Source organism: Lepeophtheirus salmonis, chromosome 9, assembly GCF_016086655.4.
Source record: "Lepeophtheirus salmonis chromosome 9, UVic_Lsal_1.4, whole genome shotgun sequence".
Classification (NCBI taxonomy): Eukaryota; Metazoa; Arthropoda; class Copepoda; order Siphonostomatoida; family Caligidae; genus Lepeophtheirus; species Lepeophtheirus salmonis.
Window position 1 is genome coordinate 15,907,235 of NC_052139.2, and position 27,009 is coordinate 15,934,243.

At 32.3% G+C, this 27,009-nt stretch overlaps 1 protein-coding gene across 1 annotated transcript; it reads left to right on the forward strand.

The window, feature by feature from the left end:
* The first annotated feature begins 14,505 nt into the window (after positions 1-14,505).
* On the forward strand, positions 14,506-22,183 carry LOC121124393 (uncharacterized). Its single transcript, XM_040719548.2, has 11 exons — positions 14,506-14,724; positions 14,917-15,509; positions 15,566-15,772; positions 15,831-15,926; positions 16,057-16,136; positions 18,217-18,474; positions 18,531-18,746; positions 18,867-19,001; positions 19,782-19,862; positions 19,928-20,661; positions 20,843-22,183. Exons 2-10 carry the CDS (start codon positions 15,499-15,501, stop codon positions 20,218-20,220), a joined length of 1,377 nt encoding a protein of 458 aa, XP_040575482.1. The 5' UTR covers positions 14,506-14,724; positions 14,917-15,498; the 3' UTR covers positions 20,221-20,661; positions 20,843-22,183.
* The last annotated feature ends 4,826 nt before the right edge of the window (positions 22,184-27,009 follow it).

Here is a 27,009-nt window from a genome sequence, read left to right on the forward strand (position 1 = left end):
GAGCAACGAACAATTATTTATTTAGATTTAGATGGTGGAAGCTTAACGCTCAAGTACATTCAATTTTACTCTTAATCTCGTTTTTTATTGTCAGATTTTAAGCAACATATGGATAATTCTTCATGATGGTGTTCATTCAATATGAAGTAAAAATGATTTTGAAACCAAATTTTAACATGTACATTGTACATGTATTTTTTCACTGGATTCCTGATTCATGGCTGCTGTAGTCTTATATTTTATAACATCCGACATATCATGTCTGACTCCGGATATAAAAATTATTATAATTTATGTAAATCTATCCTATTTATAATCTAAGGCGTACATTGAGTGTTTGTCAAGTTTTTATCTAAATGGTTATAAATTATAGGTGTGAAGTACTATTCATTTATGAAACTTGAAACGAATTTATACGTTTACTACACAAATTTGCTATACAAAATAGCCTCTAGCCATGCTGGTTCATTACTTAGTCTTGTAAATAGTCAATGTCATCCGTGCAAAGTGAGAGGTTGTGTGTATATTCATTCCTTGGTGATGAGTGCATAAATTATGTTCAGAAACTTTGGAATTAACTAGCTATAACTATAAATCTAATAACTTTTGATCCAATTCATTTGTTGTTCAACATGTGAAATATCTTATATTTCAAAATATTTTCTTTATATCTGGCTCAATTATTCACTACATATAACTACTAACTACTTATAGTTATAAATTAAATCTATATTTATACTCTCTACACTCAAATGACTCATTTGTACTTATATAGCCTTTAGAATATATTAGTATAAAATTGTTATCTGGAGTCGGAGATTTTATGTACCGACTCCAGAGCCCTGGTTGTAACAGACAAAACTATACTTTTTATGTATATGTCTTTCTGGAATTGTGGAACTCTAGATACATTTTCTGTTTTTATTATCATTTGCTAATAATGAGTTTTCTCCTCTAAAAAAAACATTATCCTAAATGGTTTTCACTTAGACAATAGTTATTGTTTTTGCTTTTTTTAGAAACGCAAATCCCTTTTTTTTTATATATATTTTTTTTTACGTTTATATAATTTTACTTTCCTGATACTTTAGGAGTTTGTATGACAAAAAGATCCTTGTTTTTTGGAGAAAAGGGAAGAATTGTGATGTTTTTGAGCAATTCAAATGTCCTTGACTCGAGTCATACATCTATGACTGGGAAAATGGTAATTGGTGTTATGAAATTCCTGTTTTCCAAAATAAAACGGAAATAATTTTGAGCCCTGGAATTAATGGTACGTTGTAAATTGCTTCTTAAGTAGTTTATACATGGTTTATTCACTCTGCTAATTCATAACTGATTGACCAATAATCAAGAACAATTTTCATATTCACCATTCCAAAAATTTGATACACAATCTTTTAATAAAAACCACTTGTTTCTGGGGTAAAAGCCTAAAATAGTACAAGTAACTATTTATTATAATTGGATAGAGATCAAGTATTGATATGGTAGAGTAGATCTAGACGGATATATATCACAGTTTTACATTTATTTTAACGTTTGTTTACTTTGTCCTGATATTTTAATTTGTACTTAATTTTATGTTCAGTGTGTCTTGAAATACCATAAATAGATTTGTGAAAAACACGCAGATATGTTACAATAAATAAACCAAGTATTAAAGTAGTCAGTCTGTACCCCATCAACACCTTTATTCTATCTCACAACCTTTCATACGAAAACAAACCGAAAAAAAGTGCCAAAATTAGTTGGTACTCAATTTTTCCACAACTGTGGAATTTGTGTTCAATAATCATTGAGAAGATTACACAGCTTAACAAGAGGCTAACTATTTCAACCATCAGAACATGGACTAAGCGAAAATAAACTGAAAAATCGACAACCGATAACAAAATACAGTGTAAATTTTTGTATTAACACCGTACCTGACAATTTGAAAAATGTTTGGGAGGAGAACAGCTTAGCTGTCATGACGTATCGTTTGAATAGCTGTATGAGAGATAGGAAATACACAGAATCATTCTCCATAAATAGCAAGGACATATAGGTTGGAATTATAACGATGTCGATCCTCAATTCTACACCAAGTCCAACAAGTACTTAGACTTAGAACTCCCCAAACCAATCCCAGGGGCGTCCGTCGATTTTTATTTTGGTTTTTTTCTTTTTTTAGAAGAGACAAATAAAATTTCCAAACATAATTTTAAAAGATAAATTGACCAAATGACCTTTTTTTAAGTTGAGAAAAAAAATTTCAAGGGTTTTTACATTTAAAACTTTTTGTGCAAAGTAATAATTTTATATAGTGTTGATCATAAAAAAATTATTTGAGGTGTGCTACAGCCTCTCCAGCGTACTCCTATAGACACCCTTGAATCATTTTTGTTACGCTCTATTATCCATGTGCTTACGTAATTTATACTTTGATGTTTCCTCCTCAAAAATTAAAGAATAACAACAGCTTTAGAAGTTAAAAGGTTCAGTTTACAATTACAGTGTTGTGCTTGTTCACATTTGTTACTAATAAAGTCACTCATATAATGTACATCGTCTGCATTATATGCATTTTTTCTTCCTAACACAGTGTTTCCTAAATGACAACGAGTTCGAATACTACTATTTTCATTTTATAAGGTATCTTATACACTATTGTAACCATATTCAAAATATTATTTAGTATTTCTCAGGCGTGTGAGAGATCAGAAATTCACTACGATATAACGAGCAGGGCCATTTTTGATCAGCGATCCCATCAATTTAATTGCAATCCTATTCAAATATACAATTTTTTTAAACCTATAACTTAACTCTTTTTAAACATTTATACACATTTTTCAAATGTACTTATTTACAATATTTTACTATAATAAAAAAATAAAATATATGTTGAAAAAAAATTAAATATAGTCTGCCAGGGAATGATAAAATATCTACATAAATCATTTTTCTTCTAGCTCTTTATTTGACATTAACTGGAGAGCTTCTCAATGTTGTCGTCTCTCAGCCACTGTTTAGTCCTCCACAGGATCTGTTTGCCCTTGGACAACAAACAATCACTGCTGACACTACTGGGAAGCACGAAATTGTATATTTCAAATACCTTTTTGATCCTCCGGTAGGCCAAGATTATTTCCAGACCTTCAGAGGCATCACCTTACTTACACATTGTTCTTCTATTCTTTTAAAAATTGTAATTTTTAGTGAATCTATTACCATAAACCATTCTCCCTCTCTTCAGTATTTGCGGTGCCAAAAATTATAATTTATAAATATCGCCGAAATCAGTTCCCACGGCATATAGAAGGATTGATACCAAGTTAAGATCAAGGTGATAAATTTTGAGAAGAAAATCAAGACTGAGACCAGTATTTTTAATTAGAGATTAAGATCAAGACTTTGATGTGACGAGATCGAAACAAGACCAAAACCCCAAAAAAATTGTCTCATGACAAAGACCGGGTTCGAGATCCACAGTACTCTTACCTTATATGTAATTTTGTACAAATTAATCGCATTGCAATTTTTTTGCTATTTCTGTTGCAATATTGCATCATAAAGATCAGAACCGATTGCAATAATGCAATCAACAATATAATATCGCCATATCACAATTGATTGCCTATCAGAAAAAACTTCGATCATCAAGTCTGGTCTTTCTACACTACATAGTCATTTATAGTAAAACAAATAGTACTTTTCCAGCTAGGTACCTCCCTACTTCATCAAAGCAAACGAGAAAGACAACCCGGATGTCTACTACAAGGTCCTCAGGTACCATGTCTTGCCTTGGATGAAGAGTACATTCCCCATGTGTTTATCAAGGATGGCGCCCGGTACACACGCTCAAGAAGGAGCAGCATTTCTACAGGGAGAACATGGCTGCGTTCTGACCAGCAGACTTCTGGCTTTTGTCCACACCCGACGTGAACTATCTAGACTTCGGTGTTTAGTGCGCCTTGGAGGGCAAGATGAACAAGAATTATCATCCAAATATCGATGCCCTAAAGACTGTGATCACGGAGGATTGGAACAACTTGTCCTTGGACTTCATCAAGGCCAACTGTACTTCTGTTCGTCCCCGTATTGAAGCCATCATTCAGAATGGAGGGAGACAAAATGAATAAAAAGTGTATAAAATTGTTGAATCACCAACTTTTGCTTCAATGTTGTCAAAGAAATGACACAAAATAAAAAAACGTGGAAGTGAACACGGCTTTATTTTTATTTTTTTCTAATTTATGAATCCTCCCCCTCGTAGATTCTTTGTTAAAGGATATCAATGATGATTTTACTTGAACTTGAAGTTTACTTAAATAAATCAATGCTTGAATTTATGCCAATCCCCTAAAAAGTAAATGTTTTCCCCTCTGTTCCCTTAAAATGGCATATCAGTCCTTTACATTACATATGTAATTTCTAGTGTTGTTCGGTATACCCGCTAGCACTATACTAAATTATCGTTGTAATTAGTACATGCAGCTCCATTGGGCATTCCAATATTTACCCGTAAATTGCGTAATCCTTCCCTAGTGTTAGGATAGTTCCCCATCACTAAAAACAAAAATATTGCCGACAACTCTATTAGTGCAAGTAAATTGATCCTAACAACATTTTTATATATATTTTTAGCCGAAAAGGTTTTGATATATAAATAATATTGATGTGATAAAAGCAAATACATATTTATTGTTAACTTCCTTTCAAATTGCATCAATTGTATTAAAAATTTCTAGTATACGTATTGCAAGTTATTAAATAATTTGTGAATTTTTATATATCACTCCGTTTTTGGAATAGCCTTTTTAAAAGTATCTTTTGATTAAGTAACGACTAGGGCTATTATTGTTGTCGCAGTTGGATTTTTGTTTAACAAGTAACAACTTGTAACATAAAACCTACGGAACTTTTTATAAACATCACTCAACTATTCCTTTTCTTTTTGATACTTAGTCTAATTGAATTTGATGTAAATGAAGCTCTTTTGGCTTGAGACATATTGATGTCTCTTAGATATTTCAGTAATGAAAATATAAACCTGTCGACAAAACCATAGGACGACTCGGTTTCCGAAAGGAAGAAAATTACGAGGGATGTGTTCAAGGGGATTACATTAGAGTTAAATAGGTTTTTTTTACGTTGGACTCTAAAGGGTTAAATCAAACATGACAAACGAATTGAATCAACAAAATCACTTTTTTTAAATAAACCTCTAAAGGGACCCTTGTGAAACTAGCCAAAAAAATTTAAATTGAGGGCTCAAAAATTAGAATCCTCCTCGAGGAATCTAGCCTCAGTTATAAAAGTCTGACAATTTTGTACTTGGAGCCATTCGAAAGAGCTGACAAAAAGATACCATTTGATGTTCATTTTGTTTTTTGAGTGATCATTTTATCATTAAATTGATTATTCACAACTTGTCGTAAAAGTTTAGAGGGTTTTTGTGATTAGACCCGGTTTCATTCTTACAAGTAATACATGTTTTCTAAACCAAAATTTTATGTAGACTTCAAATTTGAAGTCAGAAATACAAAAGATACATTATTTTTTTTTTTAGATATACTCATTTTTATAAAGGTATGTCTATTCCGACTGGATATAAAAATATTGTAGTATATTTATGTATGTATATACTAGTATGAGCCTGTCCGTTCCACGGACGCATGGGAGGATGACGCATTTGGACACAAAATGCTAGTGGTTATTTATAAGTTACTTAATTTATTCCAGAAGAATAATTAAAACCCCATATATACCGGTAGTTGCATAAATACGCGGACCAATTTTTAAACGCTTATATCTCGAGGTTCCGTAAAAGGAGGTCATTACCAACACCTAAAGACATCTCATGATCTATGATAATTTTGAATTTGGTCAACTTTAAAAAATAGCAAACACTCTAATATACATATATTAGTTGGGTTAATGTAGATATAAAGGGAATCTACATGGTGCAGTCATTGGATGTTAGAATCAGAATTAAAAGAACACTCATCCGGAATGATCCAGCTTCGGAAGCTCAAGAAGAAGCGAGGTGGTCATCTAAAAAAAGGAGAAACTTATTCGTGAGTTGTTGGGGGAAGATGGGAGTATCCATCCGATGGAATTTGCCCTTCGATCCGCACAGAAAACATTGGGGAGCGAAGTTAAACTTAGTGGCGAGATTATTTGTTCTCTGGATGAGGATAGTAAGTCGTATGAGTCAGAAGTAAATTATTTGGTTCAGCAAGAGCTGAGAGTCTAAAAGTTGTGTTGTGCTTTCGAGCAGATGAAGACAACGCTGAAGAAAATGAACGAGAAAAAATGTGGTCAGATGAATGCAACAGGAAGAAAATCTCATTAAGCTTTCAAGACCAAAGAAGTAGAACCTGGACGTCGATTTAGGAGGACTTTGAGAAGTGGCTCTTGAGATTCGAGGAATGCATGCTGTCAATGAAAGCGAGTCTTCAAACTATGAAGCAGCAAGTTACTGTTTTGTGGAGCTTGTTATCGAACAGTATGGCTCGAAACATTTGATATAATTTACAAATACCAAAAGCCGGAAGCAAATCAGTGGAAGACATTCTCAATGCTATAAGTAAAAAGCTCAGCCACAAACATTCTATCATCGCTGATTGGGTTTAATTCGAAAATAGAAATCAACACGAGAAAGAGTCACGTCTTTGAGGAATTGTCTGAGAGAGCGGAGCTTTGCAAAAGTTATGTCAATGATCGATTAGTCTCGAGAATTGATGCAAGTTTAGGAATGAAAACACGAGACATCATATTTTCGAGATGAAGATGACCTCCTTTGAGGAAATTACTCAAGTTTGTAGAGGAAGAAAGTTAGGTATTTTCAATGAAGAAGTTCTGAAATCCAGAAGATCTTTTTCAATGGAGAAAAAGAAGATCCAAAGAAGTTCAGGATCCAATCAAGTTCATGAGAGGTGAATTGTGAAAGATGTGGTTCGAATGCTCATGATAGAGGAGAAGAATGTAGGGCTTTTAACCAAAAACGTTCCATTTGTGAAAAGCTTGAACAATTCACTCGAATAGCAAGCACAAGAGGGATGAAAAATGCAAAGAAAGTGAATAATTGTCACATAAGGTCGAATTCAGTAGAGAATTCAAGACAAAAAGCACCCACTATCATGTTGAATATCGGAGTATCGACGAAAAACTCTACAAATAGATTTGATTTTAAGGTTATTCCAGATACAGGATGTGAAGCATTCATTTGCGGAGAAGAAATCGTTCGATGCCTTGAGGTGGAAGATCTACGTATCATCAAGCCCAACCACCGGAACAAATGAACCTCAAATTAAGTGCATTGGGAAGGTCAAAACAAAATCCAGGTTCAACGAAAAGTTCATTGAGGAGGATATGTTTGTCTGTCCAGGTGCTCAGGGAATACTTATGCCCTAGTATGTGGCGATGAAATTTGTACTATTGTCAAAAAGTTATCCAATCCCTGATCCCAAAATTTCATCCAATCGAAAAAAGACATCTGAGATTAACGTTGATTATTTGTTTAAGAAGTTTGGAGATGTTTTCGATTATGGTAAAATGTTGGAGCCCATGGAAATGTGACCCTGTCAAAATAATTCTACTGGAAAATGCCAAGCCCTTTTGCATGATTCGAGCTAGACCAATAGCTTATGCATTGAGAGAATAGACGAAGAAGGAGTTCGATTCACTAGAAAAAAAATGAAGTAATTGAAAAGATAATAAAAGCAACTGATTGGGTTCATCCCATAATTGTCATCGAAAAGAAAAATGGAGGTTTACAGTTATGTTTCGACCTAAGAAAATTAAATGAGTTTGTTCAACTACCATATTATTCTATGAAGACAAGCTATTGATGGAATACCCCCAGATGCCAAATTTTTTACGATAGCGGACACTGCAAAATGATATTTTCAATAGGAGCTAGAAGAAAAACGTCGTCCATTTACTTGTTTCATTACACCATGGGGGCTCTATCTATTTAAAAGAAGTCCAATGGGTTTGAATAGCGGATAAGGTGTATGTGCTCATTCGGGAGATGAAGCTATCGAAGGATTGAGTAATGTAGAAAAACTGAGAAATGACATAATAATCTCTAGTTTCAATTTTAATGAACATATCGAAGACGTTAAGAGTATGATGAGGATATGTTGTAGCTCCGAAATTACTTTGAGCAAGACAAAGTTTAAATTTGCTCAAGAAAAATAAAACTATGTTGGATTTGTCGTATCCCAAAATGGAGCACGGACGGAGGAGAAGAAAATACAGCAAATACAGGATTTCCCTGCACCCACAAACATTACAGAATTGAGAAGATTTTTAGGATTTAGGTTGGATTTGTTAAAGATTTTGGAGCAAAGGCAGTCCCTTTAAAAACACTTTTGAAAAACATGGTGAATTCATTTAGACTCACGATCATAATGAGTCATTTAACCTAGTCAAAAAGATGCTTCAACCCACCCCTGTTTTAGCCATTTTCGACTATAAAATAGAAACTTTTCTTCTCTCAGATGCATCAAGGAAGTATGGACTAGGATTCATTTTACAACAAAAGCATTAAGAAACTTGGAGACTCATACAAGCTGGTTCAAGGCTCATTAACGAAACAGGACATCGTTATGCTATGGTTGAGTTAGAACTTTTGAGTGTTGGATGGCAATGAAGAAATTGAAGGATTACTTACTATGAAAGGAATTTGATCTTCAAGTAGACTATCAACCATTTGCTAGTACTCTTAACAATCAAACTCTTGAGATGGTTGAGAGCCCACATATTTTAAGACTGAAGAAGAAAACTACACCATACCATTTGGAAGAAAGGATCCTCTTACATCGCTCCAGATGCCCTATCATGATTGCCAGTAGAAGAAACAACAGAAGAAGACTTGATGAATGGGAAAAAAATAGTAACCGAAGGAATAAGGATCATGCGAAATTTAGTGAATGGAATTCTTCGATTCAAAAATGAGACAAATTTACAATTGTAAAGGATTCGGGAGGATACATAAAAAGATAAAGAACTTAAAAAGTGAATACAATGCCTAAGAGAGGATACAAGGCTACCTAAGGAATTCAAATGCCGAACCAAACAAAGAGCTCATCAAACGGTGTATTGACCTCAATTCAAGTCAAATGATTGGAAGACGTTTCTCAATGAATAGGGAGTAGAGACTATTATATCAAGTCCTTATCACACAAAAACACGTCAAAGGACGATGGAAGAAGCCTAGCAAGCAATCAAATAACGTGCACATCTTCGTTGTGTAATGATCGTCTTGGAAAAACAACTTTGCAATACAGGAAGATTATGGATAAGAAATCTCGAGGAGCATTTTGTGAAGCAGTCTCAATCGTGAAGTGGAAAGACAACGGAGTTGTCAACGTTGGTTCTAAGAAACTCCGAGCTCATTCAATACAAAAGTCCAAACGATGGGACAGGAAAGCCCTCAAGAATTGGCCTTGGTCGTTATTTTTATAGAGCCAAAATGCACAAGTTGTGTATGCATGAATGAGAAATAAAAATAAAATAAAAATGAAAAAAACTCATGTACTAGACTTCACAAGGGACCTCTTGATTCCCACTTTGACGTCCTATGGCACTAAACGGAAGCATCCTGGTCCTACAGGAGTTGTTTCAAAATCTTTAATGAATAAAGTCAGTTTCAATCAAATCTCATTGGCCAGCGAAAGGGGATTCAAAGAACGGAAGATGTCGGAATTGTGAACATCGTTCAGCATACATTTGCAAGTGTGCAACTTACCTCTTCACCTAGAGTGTATGGAGGTATTCCATACAAAAAACTATAATTAGATACATGCATGTTTAGATTATAATTTGATTTTAAATAGTAATAGTCAGTAACTCAGAAGACCATAAAACTATTTATTTACACTAATGACGACTGGTAACTTTAGTGACTAGACTATTTTTTTTGTTCTTCCGGATGAATGTTCAATTTTAAGTTTTTTATGTGTTGTATCAACCTTAAATATCTTAATTAAGTCATTAAATATAAAAAAAGTCCGCACAACAATTATCGGCATCAATGGGTTAATATTGATATATAGAGAATATCAGAAATATCTCTTTTGCATTTTTAAGTTCTAGAAATGAATCCATTAATCAAATACCTGTACTTTTGAGAATCTGTAGTTGTTCTGTGACAAATTGTACCCTGATTTAGTCAATATCAAGTAGCTGCTGGTCATATAATTACGCAATATCACATGTTCTGAAATATGGATATTTTGCTCAAAAATTGAGTTTCTGTTGCTTCGTAAAAAAAATAATTCCAGAAGTATTAAGTAGGTTGAATCAAATTGGATATCATTTTCATAAAGTTTGATATGTTGGGCATAATTGTTGAAGTTTTGCAATTATTGTTCATTCTTTATTTTGATTGAACCCTCTTGTAATGCCAAATTTTGCATAAAATTTTAAATGTGTAAATCGTAAAAAAATAAAAAAATTGGAAGTATTACATCTGGCCATTGCATAAAAGTTATGGAAGAATCAACTGAATAAACAGCTTTATTTTAAAGTCCTAAACACTATCTATTATTTGAACATAAATAATAGTTCTTTTAATGTACATTGTAAATTATATATGTCTAAAAAAATGGGATTTCAAAATTTTTGTCACGCAAAAAGTGTTATTTTTACGGAAAATTGTTCACAAATTCAAATTTCTTGGCTAAAGAACACAAAATGCGGGATTGAAACTTAGAAAATCATCATCTAAAGACATTTTTACTCTAGAAAAGACATATTAAACAATTTTCACTGTTTATTTTCTACCCTAAATATTTATTTCACACTTTTGGCAGTGAAACCAAGGTCAAATTGTTGTTTCTTTTTTAGTTAGATCTTGGAGGATTTTGGTTATATTTTTTAAATAATTAAATTTCTTAGTTTTTTTTTTTTTTTGCAAAATTGCTCCTCGGCTGTAATAAGTATATTTTTGAAGACTTCCTTGATACACTTGCATAAGGATTGGCTTGGCAAACTCTTGAGTCTTTGTTGGGAGTCCAATTCGTAAGCTTGATGGCATAGATCAATAACTTTGTCCAAATGATGCCTTTTGGAAAATTAAACATTTTGTGGGTAAATCAGCCAGGAAACTTTATAGTCGAGGTTGAACTATTATACACTGCACTACACGTTACTATTATGAAAAATATATTGCAAATTTATCAATATTACCCTATTATCATAAATAATTAAATTAAGTTAACAAAGTACTACATAAATTGCCTTCAAGACCTTTTAAATATATGTACTTGATGGGAGCAGACAATTTTAAGCCAATCAACAAAGAGAAAGAAACAAACATGCGCTTTTTCTAGTAATTGTCCACTCTTTCCCTAAAGTCCTTTTGTCACATCTATCGTCTATCGGTTGACAGTTACTCACGAAAGTTTCAGCCCTTTTGGACGCGCAATGGTTATATAAAATTCGTTTGAATGAGTTGATGTGAGTTTTTTTGTGAAAATGTACAAAATCGAGTATGGAGCTGTCATTCAATATTTGTTTTTGAAAGGTCAACGCAAAACAAGGATAAGTTAGATTCTCTGTATTGGGACTTTGCATCATCATTTATCAGAGTGAAATTTCGGGGCGCTGAATTCAAATGTGGCCGTATGAGCTTAGGGGACGATGAACGTTCGGGATGTCCAAAAAAACTGCAATTTCCGACGTAAACATCACAAAAGTTCACCAAACGGTGCTAGACAATCGCTGAATTAAAGTGAGAGTGATAACAGAGGTTATGAAAATGTCCTACATTTGATAAATATTTCTAATAGTTTCAATCGGAAAAAGTGTGACAGTGTGTTAGAACTTGTTTCTTTTTTAATGGTGTTATATGTATATAATTTTTTTAAACCAAAATAAATAAGAGATTTTACCTACTCTTACTTATTATATCATAAAATATTTATAATCCATGTTTTAATTTGTGGGTATTTTTGCATAATTTATTTATTTTTCATGTACATGCAACCTTTTTAGAGCACTCCCCCCTTTTGTTCTGCAGCAATGAGTGGCAATACATTGGTCAATATGACTTTTATTATTATGCAAAACTTAGATTAGAAACACAAATTAAGCTAAATAACTTTGATACCTGACATCGGTAGTCCTGTGAAAAATTTCATTTTTCTCTCATAAGAGTTGGATAAACTGACTTTCTAATTTCTAAATCTTATCTTATTTTATATTAAGTGCTTCATGATGTAATGTATTCGTGTAATGAGGGTATGTCATTATGGGTCTCCTCTATTTGTAACTCAGTGTCTGGGGACTTGAACAGTTTTTAATTCGACAACTGAGAGTGATTCTCTGCTTAAGTCTACAGGCTTAAAAAAAAAAAATTTATGATATGAAAGATCAAAAATTCATTATGTTATTCTCTCTCTTTGCTCCATAATAAGGAATTTCTCGAAAAAATACTGTATTAATCATTTTTAATTCTAACACATAAACCATGCCTAACATACTTCCTGAATAATTAACATAACCCGTGTTAAATTATCATATACTAGCGGTTGTGTAGGTCATTGCCCAGAGTTATTAGGCTTCGACATAAAGCAAAGGTTTGAAGGTAACTCCAAAAGAAATTATCGGTGAAACTCTCCATCTTTCAGGGAGAAAAAGAAAAACCCACCCGTAGTAACTCTATACTTACATATTATCTCCTCAAGAATGAAAAGATAATAATAACAACTTGATTTTTTTTGATATATTACGTGTGATAAGTCAAATAATATTTAGTCTAAAGACTAAAGTACTTCCTTGAGCTTGAACTACACACGTTTCTGATTAAAAATGAGTCCTCAAAAGTTGTTAAGGAAACAACTTATGCAACTTCATTGCTTTAAAATGTCATCTTTAGGTAGCACATCTAGGTGAGTGTTTGAATTTTGATTGATTTGAATTCAAATTAGCTCTTATTAAACTGTGATCACTTCTCAACCGATATGGAATAAGAATTCCATAGTTGCAAAGAATGGGCTAAAATCAACTGATTTTGGGTCTTTTTTCTGTTTCGTTTAAGAGGTAAAAAATAAAAGTAACGATGCGTGTATGGTTTAAAACAACTAACTCTATGTATGATTTTACATCTATTACGAATTAAAAATAAACCTGACCATATCTAAACTTTTTCAAAATGCCATTTAGTACTAAACAGTTTTGAATAAAATTACAATTTTGTTAACCACAATGGAAGCCAAGAGAGAAGCTATAATCAAGAGGTACATGAAGGGCAAATCTACACCAGGCATCTTGAGGAACCTGAAGAGCCTGGAGTTCAACCCCATGCTCATCAAGATTACCATTGAGAGGTACAAGGAGGCACAATCCATCAAATACAGACCCAAATCATGCTGACCAAGGTCAAAAAGGATGCCCGGAGTCGTCAAGGCAAGGATTACAAGAAATCCCAGGAGGAACCTCACCAGGATGGCCAAGGATTTAAACACAGGTGCAACAACAACGAGGGACCTTATTCGATATGACCTTGGGATGTATCCCTATAACTTGAAGATGCAACAGCACCTGTCAAGTAAGTTCAAGGCTAAAAGACTTGAGAGAAGCAATGTAATTCTTCAGAAGGTCAGCACTGGCACGGCTGAAAGGAATTAAATTTTGTATATTAAATATCCTCAAAATTGAGAACAATTTAAAGTCAATCAGAGAGGAGGAAAAAATAATATTTATGTCAAACCTTTCCCTGGAGTCGTATCAGTGGGATCACCATCGGTACACATCACAATTAATTTCCTACAAATTATGTCGATTGTCTTGCTATTCGCCAGCAAAACAAAAAAAATTCCACAATCCCTAATGTATCAACAAAATGAGTAGTTGTGATCAGGGTCAGTTTAGGCGGACTGAAAACAAGTGTCCCATGCTTCACTTTTGAACGTCTTCCTCTCCAACATTTCTGACTTGCTGACCGGGTAGACGGTGGTCCTGGAGACTCCTGCTTGGAGTGAATGAATAGAAATTCGTTGATCACCTTCAAGTGTCATTTTCTCTACTTGTACCTAAGTTAGAGACCTCGGGTTTTTTTTTTTACGACTAATTGTTTATGCTTGAATATATCGAAATATTAATTAATTTCAAGCACTCTACCTTTATTAATTATTAGATTTGTAAGTGTTCAGATTTTAATAGACCACCCTGTCATAGAAAAAGTAGTTCACTCCTCAGGAATTAAATAATAAGAACGGGCGAGCTATAGAAATACGCCCAATTTTCATCACTAGCTATGAAAAGTATTTGTGCACAAAAAAAGCGTATTATTACTATTAATATTTAACTTATTTTACCGCTCACAGAAAGGATATCAAAACCATTGGATTTTCAATTATTAGACGGAAAGGAGTCACGACAATATGCTAGTCCTTGGTCTAGTATGTCAGTTCATTTTCCTAGTACTTGTACATGGAGAGCAGCATAATGGTAAGATTCAATGATTGATGCTAAATTTTGAATTGTATTACTTTTATTTAACAGAGTGCATAAGAAAGAATATGCTTGTTGATAAAGAAGTCGTGCATAGAGTGAATATTTACGAAACACTCCCTGATTGTCATGAACATTGCTACAATGATAATAATTGCAACCATTTTGACTATGGATTTTACTCGAAACGTTGTAGAATATTCAATGAAAAGCGGGATGAACTTACCTTCATTGAAAACCTTGATCATGTAACAGGACCAAAAACATGTAGTGAGTTTAATAGTAGCTGGACTAATTAAGATATCTCCATACTTTAAATGTTATTTTCCAAATAATACAATCTTTATTTTTAAACTAAGAAAAATTTCCACAAAAAATTTTCTTCGTAGAAATATTAACTTTTGATGTATTTGAAATATTAAAGATTAAATAAGTAATTTTTGAGTTTTTGATCATTATTAGGTGATACTGTGCATACGAATATACATTCAAAAGGAAAGGAAATTTTAATCTCAGAGAATTATTATAGAAAGGATTTAACTATAACGAAATGTAGATATAAGTGCCTCAACGATATATCCTGTAAAGCTTGGACACACTTTGACGATCAATGTTATTTATATTCATACCCCCTCTACATTTATGATCTTTGGGAGCAGGGACCAAATACTCCAATATTTTATGGAGTGAATACAAAATGTAAGTCAAAATGAGTCGATTATTTAAAAAGAATTGAAGTATATAGGTATGTACTACTTTTTGTTCAATAAATGAGATATTGGCGTGTTTCATGACTATGGTGAGAAACAATCCCTCCAAAATGATGCCTGTATTCTGGATTTACACCCTGAAAAATCATCAAGGGTCGGAGTATGTAATGAGGATGGATGGATTCAAATACTTCAAAACAAGAAACTAAGTCAAATTCAGATTCATAATAATCGATCTCTAGAAGGTCAAATTACATGTTCTAAAAACTACATCATAGCTGTTGATGCAATTGCAAAAGTGGAGAAATATTACTACTTTGACTTGTCAAGATTCATGTCGTTTAAGTAAGCTGTTTTTCCTGAATACCTATTAATTCAATTTAAATTTTATCCCCTTGTAGATGCAATGGACATACAACATGCAAAATACCTGAAAGTCAAAATTTTGAAGTTGAACTGAATTATACTTGCGAGCCATTACAAATTAAACAGTTCATATCTGACCCTCAATCCTTCAAGGATATCTTAGACTTTGGTTTAAGACAACTTAATATATCAGCTACTGATAAGAATCAAAATATATTATCTGCTTCATATTCAACCGCAGGGTAAGTCTCGTTTACACTTTATATAAAAACATTTGTAGCGTATATTTTTTCAATGAAGGAATGATAATGGAACATTGGTGTTCTCTGGATTTAGTGGCTCGACAACTCTAGATATATTTGATAACCTTAAGTCAATATCTGAGAATGATTTCAGGTAAAAAAATGTGTATATTTATACTATTTTAATACCAATTAAGGTTATAAATTGAGTCAATGATTTTCAATTCAACAACCAGAAAATATACGGAATAACTTTATTTAATATTCTTATTTGTCATTTTCAGAATAAATGATGAAATTGAAAAAGGATTTGAATTTCTTATGCACAATTACATAGAATTCAACCTTTCCCTTTCCCCTCGTTGTAAGTATGACTATTGTTTATAAAAATATTCCTTACTTTTTGTTATTTCCATATGTTACTTTAATACTTAATTATCATTTTTAATTGATCAATTTTTGAGTCAATATGAATCAAAGTAGAATATAAAGTCTCCAAATGAAAAGATGATAACAATCCTTTTGAAACAACAGCTTTTTTGTAGATTTTGATCCTTTTTTTAATCAAAATATAAAAGGCTCTTTGTTTGCTCTTGTTAAGTAGTAATATGAATTCGTTTGCATTTTTTGAAAGGCATAGATATTAAAATATAATTTAAGAATTTGAAAATGGTCTTCAAGAATGAAATTTTTAATACAAAAAAGTTAATATTAAAAGGTAAAGAATTGAATTTTTAATTTTCAGCAACCTTGACCGATATTTATTTCTAAAAAACATTCTGAATCAAATCTATATTGCCATGATAAATAAAGTTTTAGAAACACGAGAGTTACAAACGAGCTGACAAATTTTCTCCTCTAGAAGCAAGAAAAGTTTTAAATCACAGAAGTTATCCCTTGAATATTATATTAAATTTACATTAAAAAAAATATTATCAACTTCTAGACAATGTTGCTACTGAATCAAACAAATTATAACCATATCCAGAAGTTAAGTAAAATATCTCACTTTTGCACATGACCTAATTAATAAAAAGGAAAAGGGTTTAACACGTTTCTTATTTTTATGGGTAAAAATGCCACGTTGTATCGAATTTGGGGAAATAACGGTTACTACAGCTCAGGGAGTTGGCTAGCGGGGCTCTAGCCTCCTCCTCAGAAAATGTAATATTTGAATGATTAAATTTTCGAAAAAATTTAAATTTTATTAAATTTTTGAAAAATTTTCTACAAAAAATTGAACTTTCTGTCAATAATTATGGATTTTTGAAATTTTTGGGAGCAGTTGTGAATTTTTGAAATTTTTGGGAGCAGTTGTGAATTTTTGAAATTTTTTCCAAAAGATTTAATACTTGAAATTCAATTTTTGAAATTTTTTCAGAAAACAAATTTGTGAACAGCTGTGAATTTTTAATTTTTCTTTCAAAATTTTAATATGCATAGAGGGGAGGGAGGAGTGTCCCATTAGTATATTTGATTCGATACCTTTAAAACTTTTGCTTATTACATATTATACAAACTTGGAAATAAATATGTTGCTGAATGAATATTGGGTAGGTTCCTATTATTTTAATTTTACAGTATTGAAATGGCCAGATTAAAAAACAAGTAAATATCCGAAAATGTGACAAATATTTTAGTAGTATCTTATCTGGTATACATTTAAATTTTTAAATAATTTATGATGAATAACATGTTTTTATTTTCTTAACTATACTAAAAAACCATAAGAAAAATAGTAAAAGGTGCACTTTCAAAAATAATTTGTCCGATTATACGAGTGTTAGTACTAAAAAAGTACCCCTTCAACACAGATTTAATATAACACAGATTTTTCAGGCTCCCAAAAACCGCAGTAAGCACGGGTTGAATAATTTAATTATGGACTATACACGAGAAGTGAAGTGATAAGACGTAGGTATTACAATCATAAACACATCATTTTCGTTTTTTTTCCTCATTTGTGTCAAAAGTACAGGATCCAACATAATTAATTTGTATATACATATAATGAACAAAATAAAAATATGTATATTTTTTTTTGTAAGATTTGCTCTTACCATGATGAAGATATGAATACGTCAACTATTGAGCTACATACCAATTCAAAAAGGTTTTTCATCAACAGTCAGGGGTGTCCGCAGGATTAAACATCAAAAAATTTGAAAAACTAAATTCCGTAAAAAAATTTCAAACATCCACAGTTATTATCAAAAATTATATTTTTAGGAAATTTTTTCCACACAATTATAATAAAAATATTAAATTTTGTAGAAACAAATTTCAAAAATTAAAAAAAAAAGAAGGATAAATTTAATTATTAAACTAGTTAAAATTCTGAAGCGTATGTCGGAAATAGTAGTCAATGTGATGCCATAGATTTTAAATCAAACTGCACTAATGAAATATAACTATCATAAAATTCATGTTATTTTCCCTTTAAGATCCGAGCTTCCGTTTTGATCACTTAGATATTGGGGGTATCTATTGCAAAGATTTATTGAACATATCACTTTGTAAATTTCGATATCCCCGAGAAAAGGGAATACAAGGGCTAAAGTCATCATTTGGGGAGTGTAATGAGCCATTTGCAACAAGATCAACAATGGAAAAATTTGAAGACTCACAATGTACATATCAATTGCCCCAGCTGGAGTGGAGAACACTCATGACAGGACATTCCAATTCAACCCTCCTTCAAGGTATAACATTACGACTTGATTTGATGTACACATTTTCTGAACTTATTTTTACATAGTTAAAAGTTCTTTAGAAAAGGAACTTTGGAGATACCTTGATCCCAATGGAAATTATGTATTCAAAATAGAAATAGGGATTTCATATATCAACAAAGATCTTCAAAAAACTAAGTTTAATCTTAGCCTGGTATGGAAACAGGGTAATGACATCTATGGACAACGAAATGATACAAAAATATTCTGGAATGAGCTTTTTTTCTTCAAAGGAAGTAAATGTAGGAACCTAACGTTTATTTTATTATTTAATTAAGATTGAGACTTAAATATATATATATAGACTGCAAGCAAATATTGTTAAGATATGAAAAAACACACAGTTATATTTATTAATTTAGATTGGAAAACATTTACTGGTCTATCATCAGAGAAGGAACAAATTTCGTTTGGAGAAATATTTTATCTTGATGACATAAGTCAATACTCAGATGAAGAAATTGTATTTACGTTGTATGGAAACTATTATCCAAACAGTAAGGAAATATTGTTCTTTTTTTTGTTTGTGCTTTCCCGTTATTTAAAATTATCTTGTTTAGTTGATGGCAACTATTCAATTCACGGATGGAGTGATTGTACAAGTCAATATCAATACAGGATCATGAAATGCGATAATCCGAGCCAAGCCTTCAATGGTCGAGCATGTACATTTCCGGAGCCTAAAAAACGAGCATGTAATTATCTAAGGGTTTAATTAGATACGAAGAAATAATAGTGTATATTTACTTTAGGTGGGGTGTGGGGATCCTGGGAGTCATGGAGTCCATGCAATGAATCGATCAAAACAAGAACAAGAATTTGCGATAAGCCCTTGCTGACAGCAGAGGATTGTATTGGGCTTGCCTTCAATTATTCAGAATGCGCTATAGGTAAGTTTCTATGGTCAAAAAAATCTATATGTTTGTTCACGAGTTTAGATTACACCATGCAACAACTTTCAACCTCTAAATGTTTGGCCTTTAATTCCTATTAAAAAAATCAAGTTTTAAGGGTATAGATACGATTCAGTGCCATATTTTGGCATGAAATACCTATATAGAAGAAAATTGAAGTAAATCGCAAATTTAGGATTTGAGAAATGAAATATTTATTACTTTATCTTTATTGCAATTTATAAAAATTGTATACAGCAACCACAAAAAATCGATTAAAACCTTACTTTGAAGCTATTTTTTTTTCTTCAAATTGTTTATGTACGAGCTGAAGTTTTAGAATATATCTTACATTTTAATTTCAAACAACATTACAAAATACAGAACAAAATACTTGGACCAGTATTGTCACTACCATCTTGACATCAATGCCTTTATCAAACACTTCAATAACTCAAACAGAAGGTAAGTTTTTTTTTTTAATAGACATTTATTCGATATACTTCACTTTTTCCAAACTTTGAATTAAGCAACAACACTCAATATCTCATCATCTGTGAGACCAACAATAATGTCTACTGAGAAAAAGGAAACAACGACAATTACTTCAACTGCTGTGTCAACAACAAGCTCATCAGGAGATCCAATATCAACCGTGACTCCTACAGAAAAGACCTGCACTCAATACGAACCATGGAGTGAATGCTCTGTTTCATGTGGAATTGGTGGAATTAAGAGAAGGATTCTCCAATGTGGCTCTGATTTGAAGATTGAGTCAGAGGAGTGTTCTACCGAGGCATGTACTGAAGGTAAGTTGGGGTGACGATAAAATAATATGATGTTTTATGATGCAAGTATAATATTAAACTAACAAATTGAAAAGTCAAAACTGTGTGAAAAACTTAACTGAAAAAACCATGCTCCCATTCATAAAAACGTAAGTATTACAATTTTTTTGGTCTTAGATGTGAGAAATCTTGCGGTAAGTTGAAATTTACTTTACTTTTGTGAAACACTTCATTCATCGAATTTTGTAGGTTTTAACTTGATGTGTAGACAAATAAATTAATCAATTTTTCGATGAAAAACATGTTTCAATGCTCGCTGGATTGGGACATGTTTAGAGCATATCATACTTGAAACCTGCAAATCAAGTAAGTTGCGGGTAACTTCTTTCATGATGCTACTGGAATCTTAACAATTGTAAAAGTTAGAACTGGGTAAGCAACTTAACTGAAAAAATCACGTTCCCATGTGTAAAAACGTAAGAACTTTGATTCATTCCTTCTTTCACAATAAGTTAAAGTTTATTGTAATTCAACATAATTTTTAAAACTACATTCCATTTTTTCAAGCTTATTTCTCATTTTAAATTTGTGGAGAAAGAAGGAGGGAGGGGGCCCTTGTATTTTCGACGATTAAGATGTTATTCATATCTTTTACAGTTATCCTCGGCAAAAGTTCGTTTTCACCGACATTATTCTCAATTTTCAACAATACTCACTACAAAAATTACATCAAAAGTCGAACATTAGCTGAATACTTATTTTGCAAAAGTCTTTTTTATGCCAATGACTTGGCTGTAATTGTTTTGAGAAATAATATTAACATTATAAATTCAATTAAAACAAATTAAAAGGAGTAATTTTAGAGGTTTAACAATCAACGCTGAGAAGTCAGTAATAATGTCCACGATTACTCGGTTCCAAAAAGGAAGTTTTTCCCGAATTATTGTGTATTCACATATTCATTCAGGAAGGTGAGAGTCAATTTGAAAACGAAAAGTCTGCTTTATCAACTCGAATGAGAGTAACACATATTTATGACAAATTAAAATGTCAGTATGGAACAATAATATGAATTATCTAAAGTAGCTCATCTTCTGCTAAACTTCCCCTACTCACCAGAGCTGAAAAGTAAAATTGACGATATATGACGTCAATTCCACTAGAATCATATGATATCCATTATTTCTGAGGTCCTTCTTCATACACCCCTTGAGTTAGATGATGTTAAGGCTAATTACTACAGAGGCATTCTGGAGAGCACTAGACCTATCATGGATAGAAAGAATGAGACAAAATGAAGATTCTATATAAAACAGCACACCAGTTCGTTAAAAGAATTGCAATGGACCCCATCGAACTTCTATCAATTATCAATCATATGAAATTTTTTTGGAGATGCATTATTAGAGTACGGCATTGATCAAGGTATTACCTCTTCTCGGCAATGATGACCCCTCAACTTCAACAACTGTATTGCCAGTTGTGAAGACTTCATTCAATTCTCAGGATTAAAATTCCTAAATCAGATAAGCTCATTTACTCAACCCTGATAATTCATCCAAGAGCCAAAATTAAAGATGATGCATAAGAATCGTCCAAAAAAGTGAGTTAGGCGTCCAAATGCACATTAAAAAGGAATATAATAGAATGTCATCAAATATCTTAGTCGAAGTTTTTGGTGAGGAAACGCTGGGAACGCTTAAATGTACATAAATGACGAAGTGATTGTGAAAGAGGACTGGAAAATAATGGACGATAGTAATAGTAACTCGAAAGGAAAATGGTTACACCATAGACTTGCAACGTCCAGTCTATCTACAAATAAATCAAACACCACCCATATTGATATTTTACATAGGTTATTTTCTTAGCATATGTTTAACTATTCATTTCAATTCTGTCCGGGGTTTTTTATACTCAACGTTGATTTATATAATATGTTAAACGCAGAGTCTTGAGTTTTTTTAAAAATTATGTGAATAAAGACCATTGGTAATTTACATTTGGTTTAAATTCTTTTATCCAATAATTTTTTTACTTTCAGGCTTTAAAAAAAATTATGTACTATGTATTTATAAATATTTTTAGCAAAAGTATAAATTACAGTTTGTCTGGATGTATGTTTGTATATACTCCGTAAAGTCATTTTTTAGTTTATCTTAAAACTACCTCGATACTTGAACTAAGAAATAACAATGTGACTTTCAAGGAGGTTTAGCAAAGAGCTTGTGTACCCCCAGCCCCTTAAATTAATAAAGAAAAGGGATATATTTAAGTCTGTAAATCCTAGCACTTTTTAGTTTCTTAGTTTTTTGATATTGCCAACCAGACCAATCGTTTCAATATTTTTTGAATCTCTTATGATTTGTATTTTATTTTTTAAGAGATAATATCTAAGTATTGAGCAATTATGTGTGAGTGTGCTCATGAAAAACGTTGAATAATACTGAAGATTTCTTAGGATTTATTTACTATATTAATTAAGGACGGTTTATTTGTTTCTCAACAAATAATATCTCCGGCACTGCTGGCTACAACTGATAGCTAAATACTGAAGTCATTTTTTTTGTAGTTGTTTATGTCTAACTATATATTTATATATCATTTATTAAATCGAACATTAGAGTTAAACTATAGAATATATAAAAATAGTGATTTGATAGCATTGAACCTTCGCTATAAGATTTTTTGATTGTTTTTAAACTGTAAAAATTTTTCCCACGTAAAATATACTACGATAAAGAAGGGAGACTCTTTGAAACACTCAAAGTTAAAAAAACAACCAGGAGAAATCTTCCCGAATGAACACAAAAAATGACCAAATCCCCTTAGATATATAATATAATAACTTAAAAACTAATTCGGAGAGACATAAAGGGAATTTATTTTAAACCTTCCCAATTTTCTCTGGCCCCATCTCATCCTACTAACTGGTCATAATAAAATAACAAAATAATGTAGAAGGGAAAGCCTAATAATAATGCCACTCTACCAAGTCAGCTGATCATTATACTTATTGACGATAATATAACCCAGTTTTCTTTTAATCTGAAAAAAAAGGTCACTTTTGTGCAATTTAAATGGTAAAATAGACGTGTTTTGGGCTAAACAGTCGGGTGCAAAATTCGATTCGTCCAAAAATTTAGAAAACGTGTTGAGTAGGATAGTTTGACTAGTGTTAGATTTTGGTCTGGAAATCTTAGACCGGTCTGAGACCGTAATATTTTTTGTGTTGGACCGTTCTAATTAGGTCCAACAAAAGTCTTGGTCTGGACCGCCCTCAATGAAAATTTTGGTCTAAATCGGTCCAAAGAAAAAATTAGGTCTAATTTGGTTCCAAAAAATCGGTCTAGAACGATTTTATAGATAAATTATTTTAACTATCAAGTTAGAAGAATGATTCTTCGATTCCCTCTATCTAATTAAAAATAAAATAATAAAACAAACGAATGTGGGAGAAAACTGATTCCTATTACTTATACAACTTATTACGTATTATTCAACTGATTTGCTCGTATAATCGAATTAATACATTTATATTCTATGTCTTAAGTATTTGTTCTAGGAAATATCGTGTATTATTGAGATTTTTTTTGAAAAAATCTATAACGGTTGATCTAGAAAAGAATAAAATTTGGTCTCTCGGAATATATGAGATCGAAAAATCGGTTCATAAAGTGAAAGCGAAGAAAATAAGTTCATAAAGTGGGACCGAAATAAAATAGGTCCAAAAAGAATAACAGAAAGAAAGCTGTCCACATAGGGAGACCAAAAAAAATCGGACCACGGTCTGAGACTACAATCCAAATCTGTCAAGAAAAAAACCCTTAAGACCAAACCGAAAAAATAAAATCGGTGCTGGACCGAGTCTAAATACTTGTGGTGACCCACTCATGATGATTCTGCAGATGCATGATGTCATCAACGTAGCGTCCCCTTGAAATGTCCATTGTGTCATCAATGAAGACCTACGATACCACAGCTTTACACGTCTCAAGGGACACCTTCTAACCCTGTCAAACAAGGAGAAAAGAGTCCCTCCAAACAAGCCTTTGATTAAGACCAAAGTCTTCCCATGGATCCATAGCATCATGGAAGACCTACTTTGAATCGGACAGCTAGACGATGCACCCTGTCACATTCTCATTAGAATAGAAGTGATCTATCCGAGAATCTGATTTATACCCCGCCGAATTCTTTATATAAATGATAACATTAGTCAACAAATGTATTTCACTTGGATTAAGATGGTGGGCTCCTGATTGCTTCTACCAAGAGAAACAGGAAAATAACCATTTTAACTCGATTTCTCTACTTTTATAACCTACAGAGTGCAATATTTTAGATATTTAAATCTCGAAAGTTTTATATCTATAAAAAATATTTTCAAGCAACAAATCGTAAATAATTTTTCGAATATTAATTTGTTAAGGTGGCTTTTTAAAAATAAAGATGTCTTCACTCTACAAAAAACTATGGCACATATATTATTGTGATCAGTAAAGATCAATTTAAACTTATAATGAAAAGGTCTATTATTTGTTATTTTCTTGTATTCGAAATAAAAATACTGAAACAATCAGAATATTTTTTTACAAACTATATTTTTCGCCTTTTATTTTTTTTATTTTTACCCAACAAAACATAAAAATAAATTATGAAGTTATAAAGGTCATTTTCATATTTTTTTGACGTAAAATCAATCAGGGGTCATCATCTCATTTAAGAGCATAGCAAAGGTGAAATTTTGTAGGGCAATATAATTAATTATATTTTAGTTATATCCATTGTACAATGCATACACAGGTTCTTGGAAATTATGCCCTCATATATATATATGGCAAAGATATATCTTCTCACGTATAATTGAAGGTTTAAAATGTGTTTTCCTCCACTTGAAATAATTTGTAATACATTTTTGAATTCATTAGCATAAAATGACTACATTTAGTTTAATGGCACCGAGGCCATCACGTAAGAGGGGAACTTGTGCTGTAGCATGAGAACATTTTTGGCAATCACCCCAGAGAAAAAACGAACCAACACAACTGAGTTGTGTTTCAACTCCTTCAAGAATGACTCCCTGTCTCCCTGACAGGTTTATGGAGTTTTTACTCAGACTCGGAGTAACATAACTTCTACAAGTTGAAATAGAAGCCCTGACTGCTGTGTTTATTCAAATTTTGTATTCCTTCTTCATCTTTTCTCTCAGCTAAGGTACACCGGTAAAAACACCAGTTTGAATCGATCATAAAAAGAAACAATATTCATTTGAATTGAATGAAGGATATATGTACATCATAAAATGTTCCTGGAGCGAATCTTGCAGTCACCATACATACTAACATAGGTATATTACAAAAGAGGGGGTCCTCTAATTTTTTTCCTCCCTCACATATTAAGTTGCACAAGCAGCTGATCGATAAGAAGTTTCGTGACGCATAAAACGCCATAAATATGTACATCTTTTAAATAATAAATTTGATGACTTTTTCTTAAAGACAGTACCAAAAATTTACCCAAATAATGTTCTAAAGGGTTTAAACTATATTGGTATTGCAAAATTCATGAAAAAGTCGCAATAGACAGCTTCATTTACTAACTTAAAATGGCCTCCGAATTAGCTTCGACGTTGTGGGCCAATAATGCCCCTTCTAATTAATAGATTTTTTTTAAACATAATGAATCTTGAACATTTTTCTATTCATAAATGAAAAAAATAAAAAAATTAATGAGAGCATTAGATTTTATCATAATTAGAAATTTGAAGGTACTTATAAATTAGTAAGGGAGTGTTATGTGTGTGTTATGCACATTCTTTTCTGGTTACTGAACCTTGTACAATTAACATGTAGGAAAATTTAGGTTTCGTGATTCAAAACTACGACAGTTCTAAATGTAGAAGGACATAATTTGAGTGAGATAATAATAACAAACTCCGTGCGTTATATTTGATACACCAATCTTAAGAAACTAGTTCTTAGTACGTACAATTTAAGGAGAATTTACAGATTTCTCATTGAATAGCAAATGAATTTTAATAATTGGGATATTTATGGAAAGAAACACTCCATAAACAACCCCTTTTCAATTTCCTATTTTGACTTTTTTCAGACTTTGTAACATACCTTCCTACTATCTAAGTATAATTAATGGTGGGTTATCTATAAATAATCCTTTTTATTTAAAAGTTTAGAAGAATCAAAAGAACCAAAAAATACTTTAACACTGGGCCGTACAGAATTATTTACCGACTTTTGTTCAGAACATATCGCAGACAACAATGACATTTCGAATGACTTGAGAAACAATTTATTCATACATTTTTAGAATAGTAAAATAGTTTGTGATCAAATTTCATCAATGAAGCCACCATTTGACTCAATGACATTGGTCAGGCGACAACTGAAGCTGCCACAGACTTGCTGGATGTAATTGGCGTCCATGGAGGCCCAGGCCTTGTTGACAACAGCCTTTAAGGCATTTATGTTCTTGTGTCGTTTTTTGCAGCCCTTGGTCTCCACGTGCGCCTAGATAGAGATGTCTAGTGAGTTCAGATCTGGGCTCTGAGGGGGCCAGTAGTCCTTGGGCCAAAAGTTCATGTTGTCCTTGAGCCACTCCCGAGCTTTCTTGGAAGCGTGGGCGGGTGTTCCATCTTGTTGAAAAGCCCAAGGAGAGTTACCGACTATGGATTTGATCCACAGAAGGACCTTGGACGCCAGAATCTTCACATAATCCTCTGCTGTTAATCTGTAGCCAGTGGGGAACCATACCGGCTTCATGGCCTTCCTGTTGGAGGCCACGAGACCTGACATCATCACCGA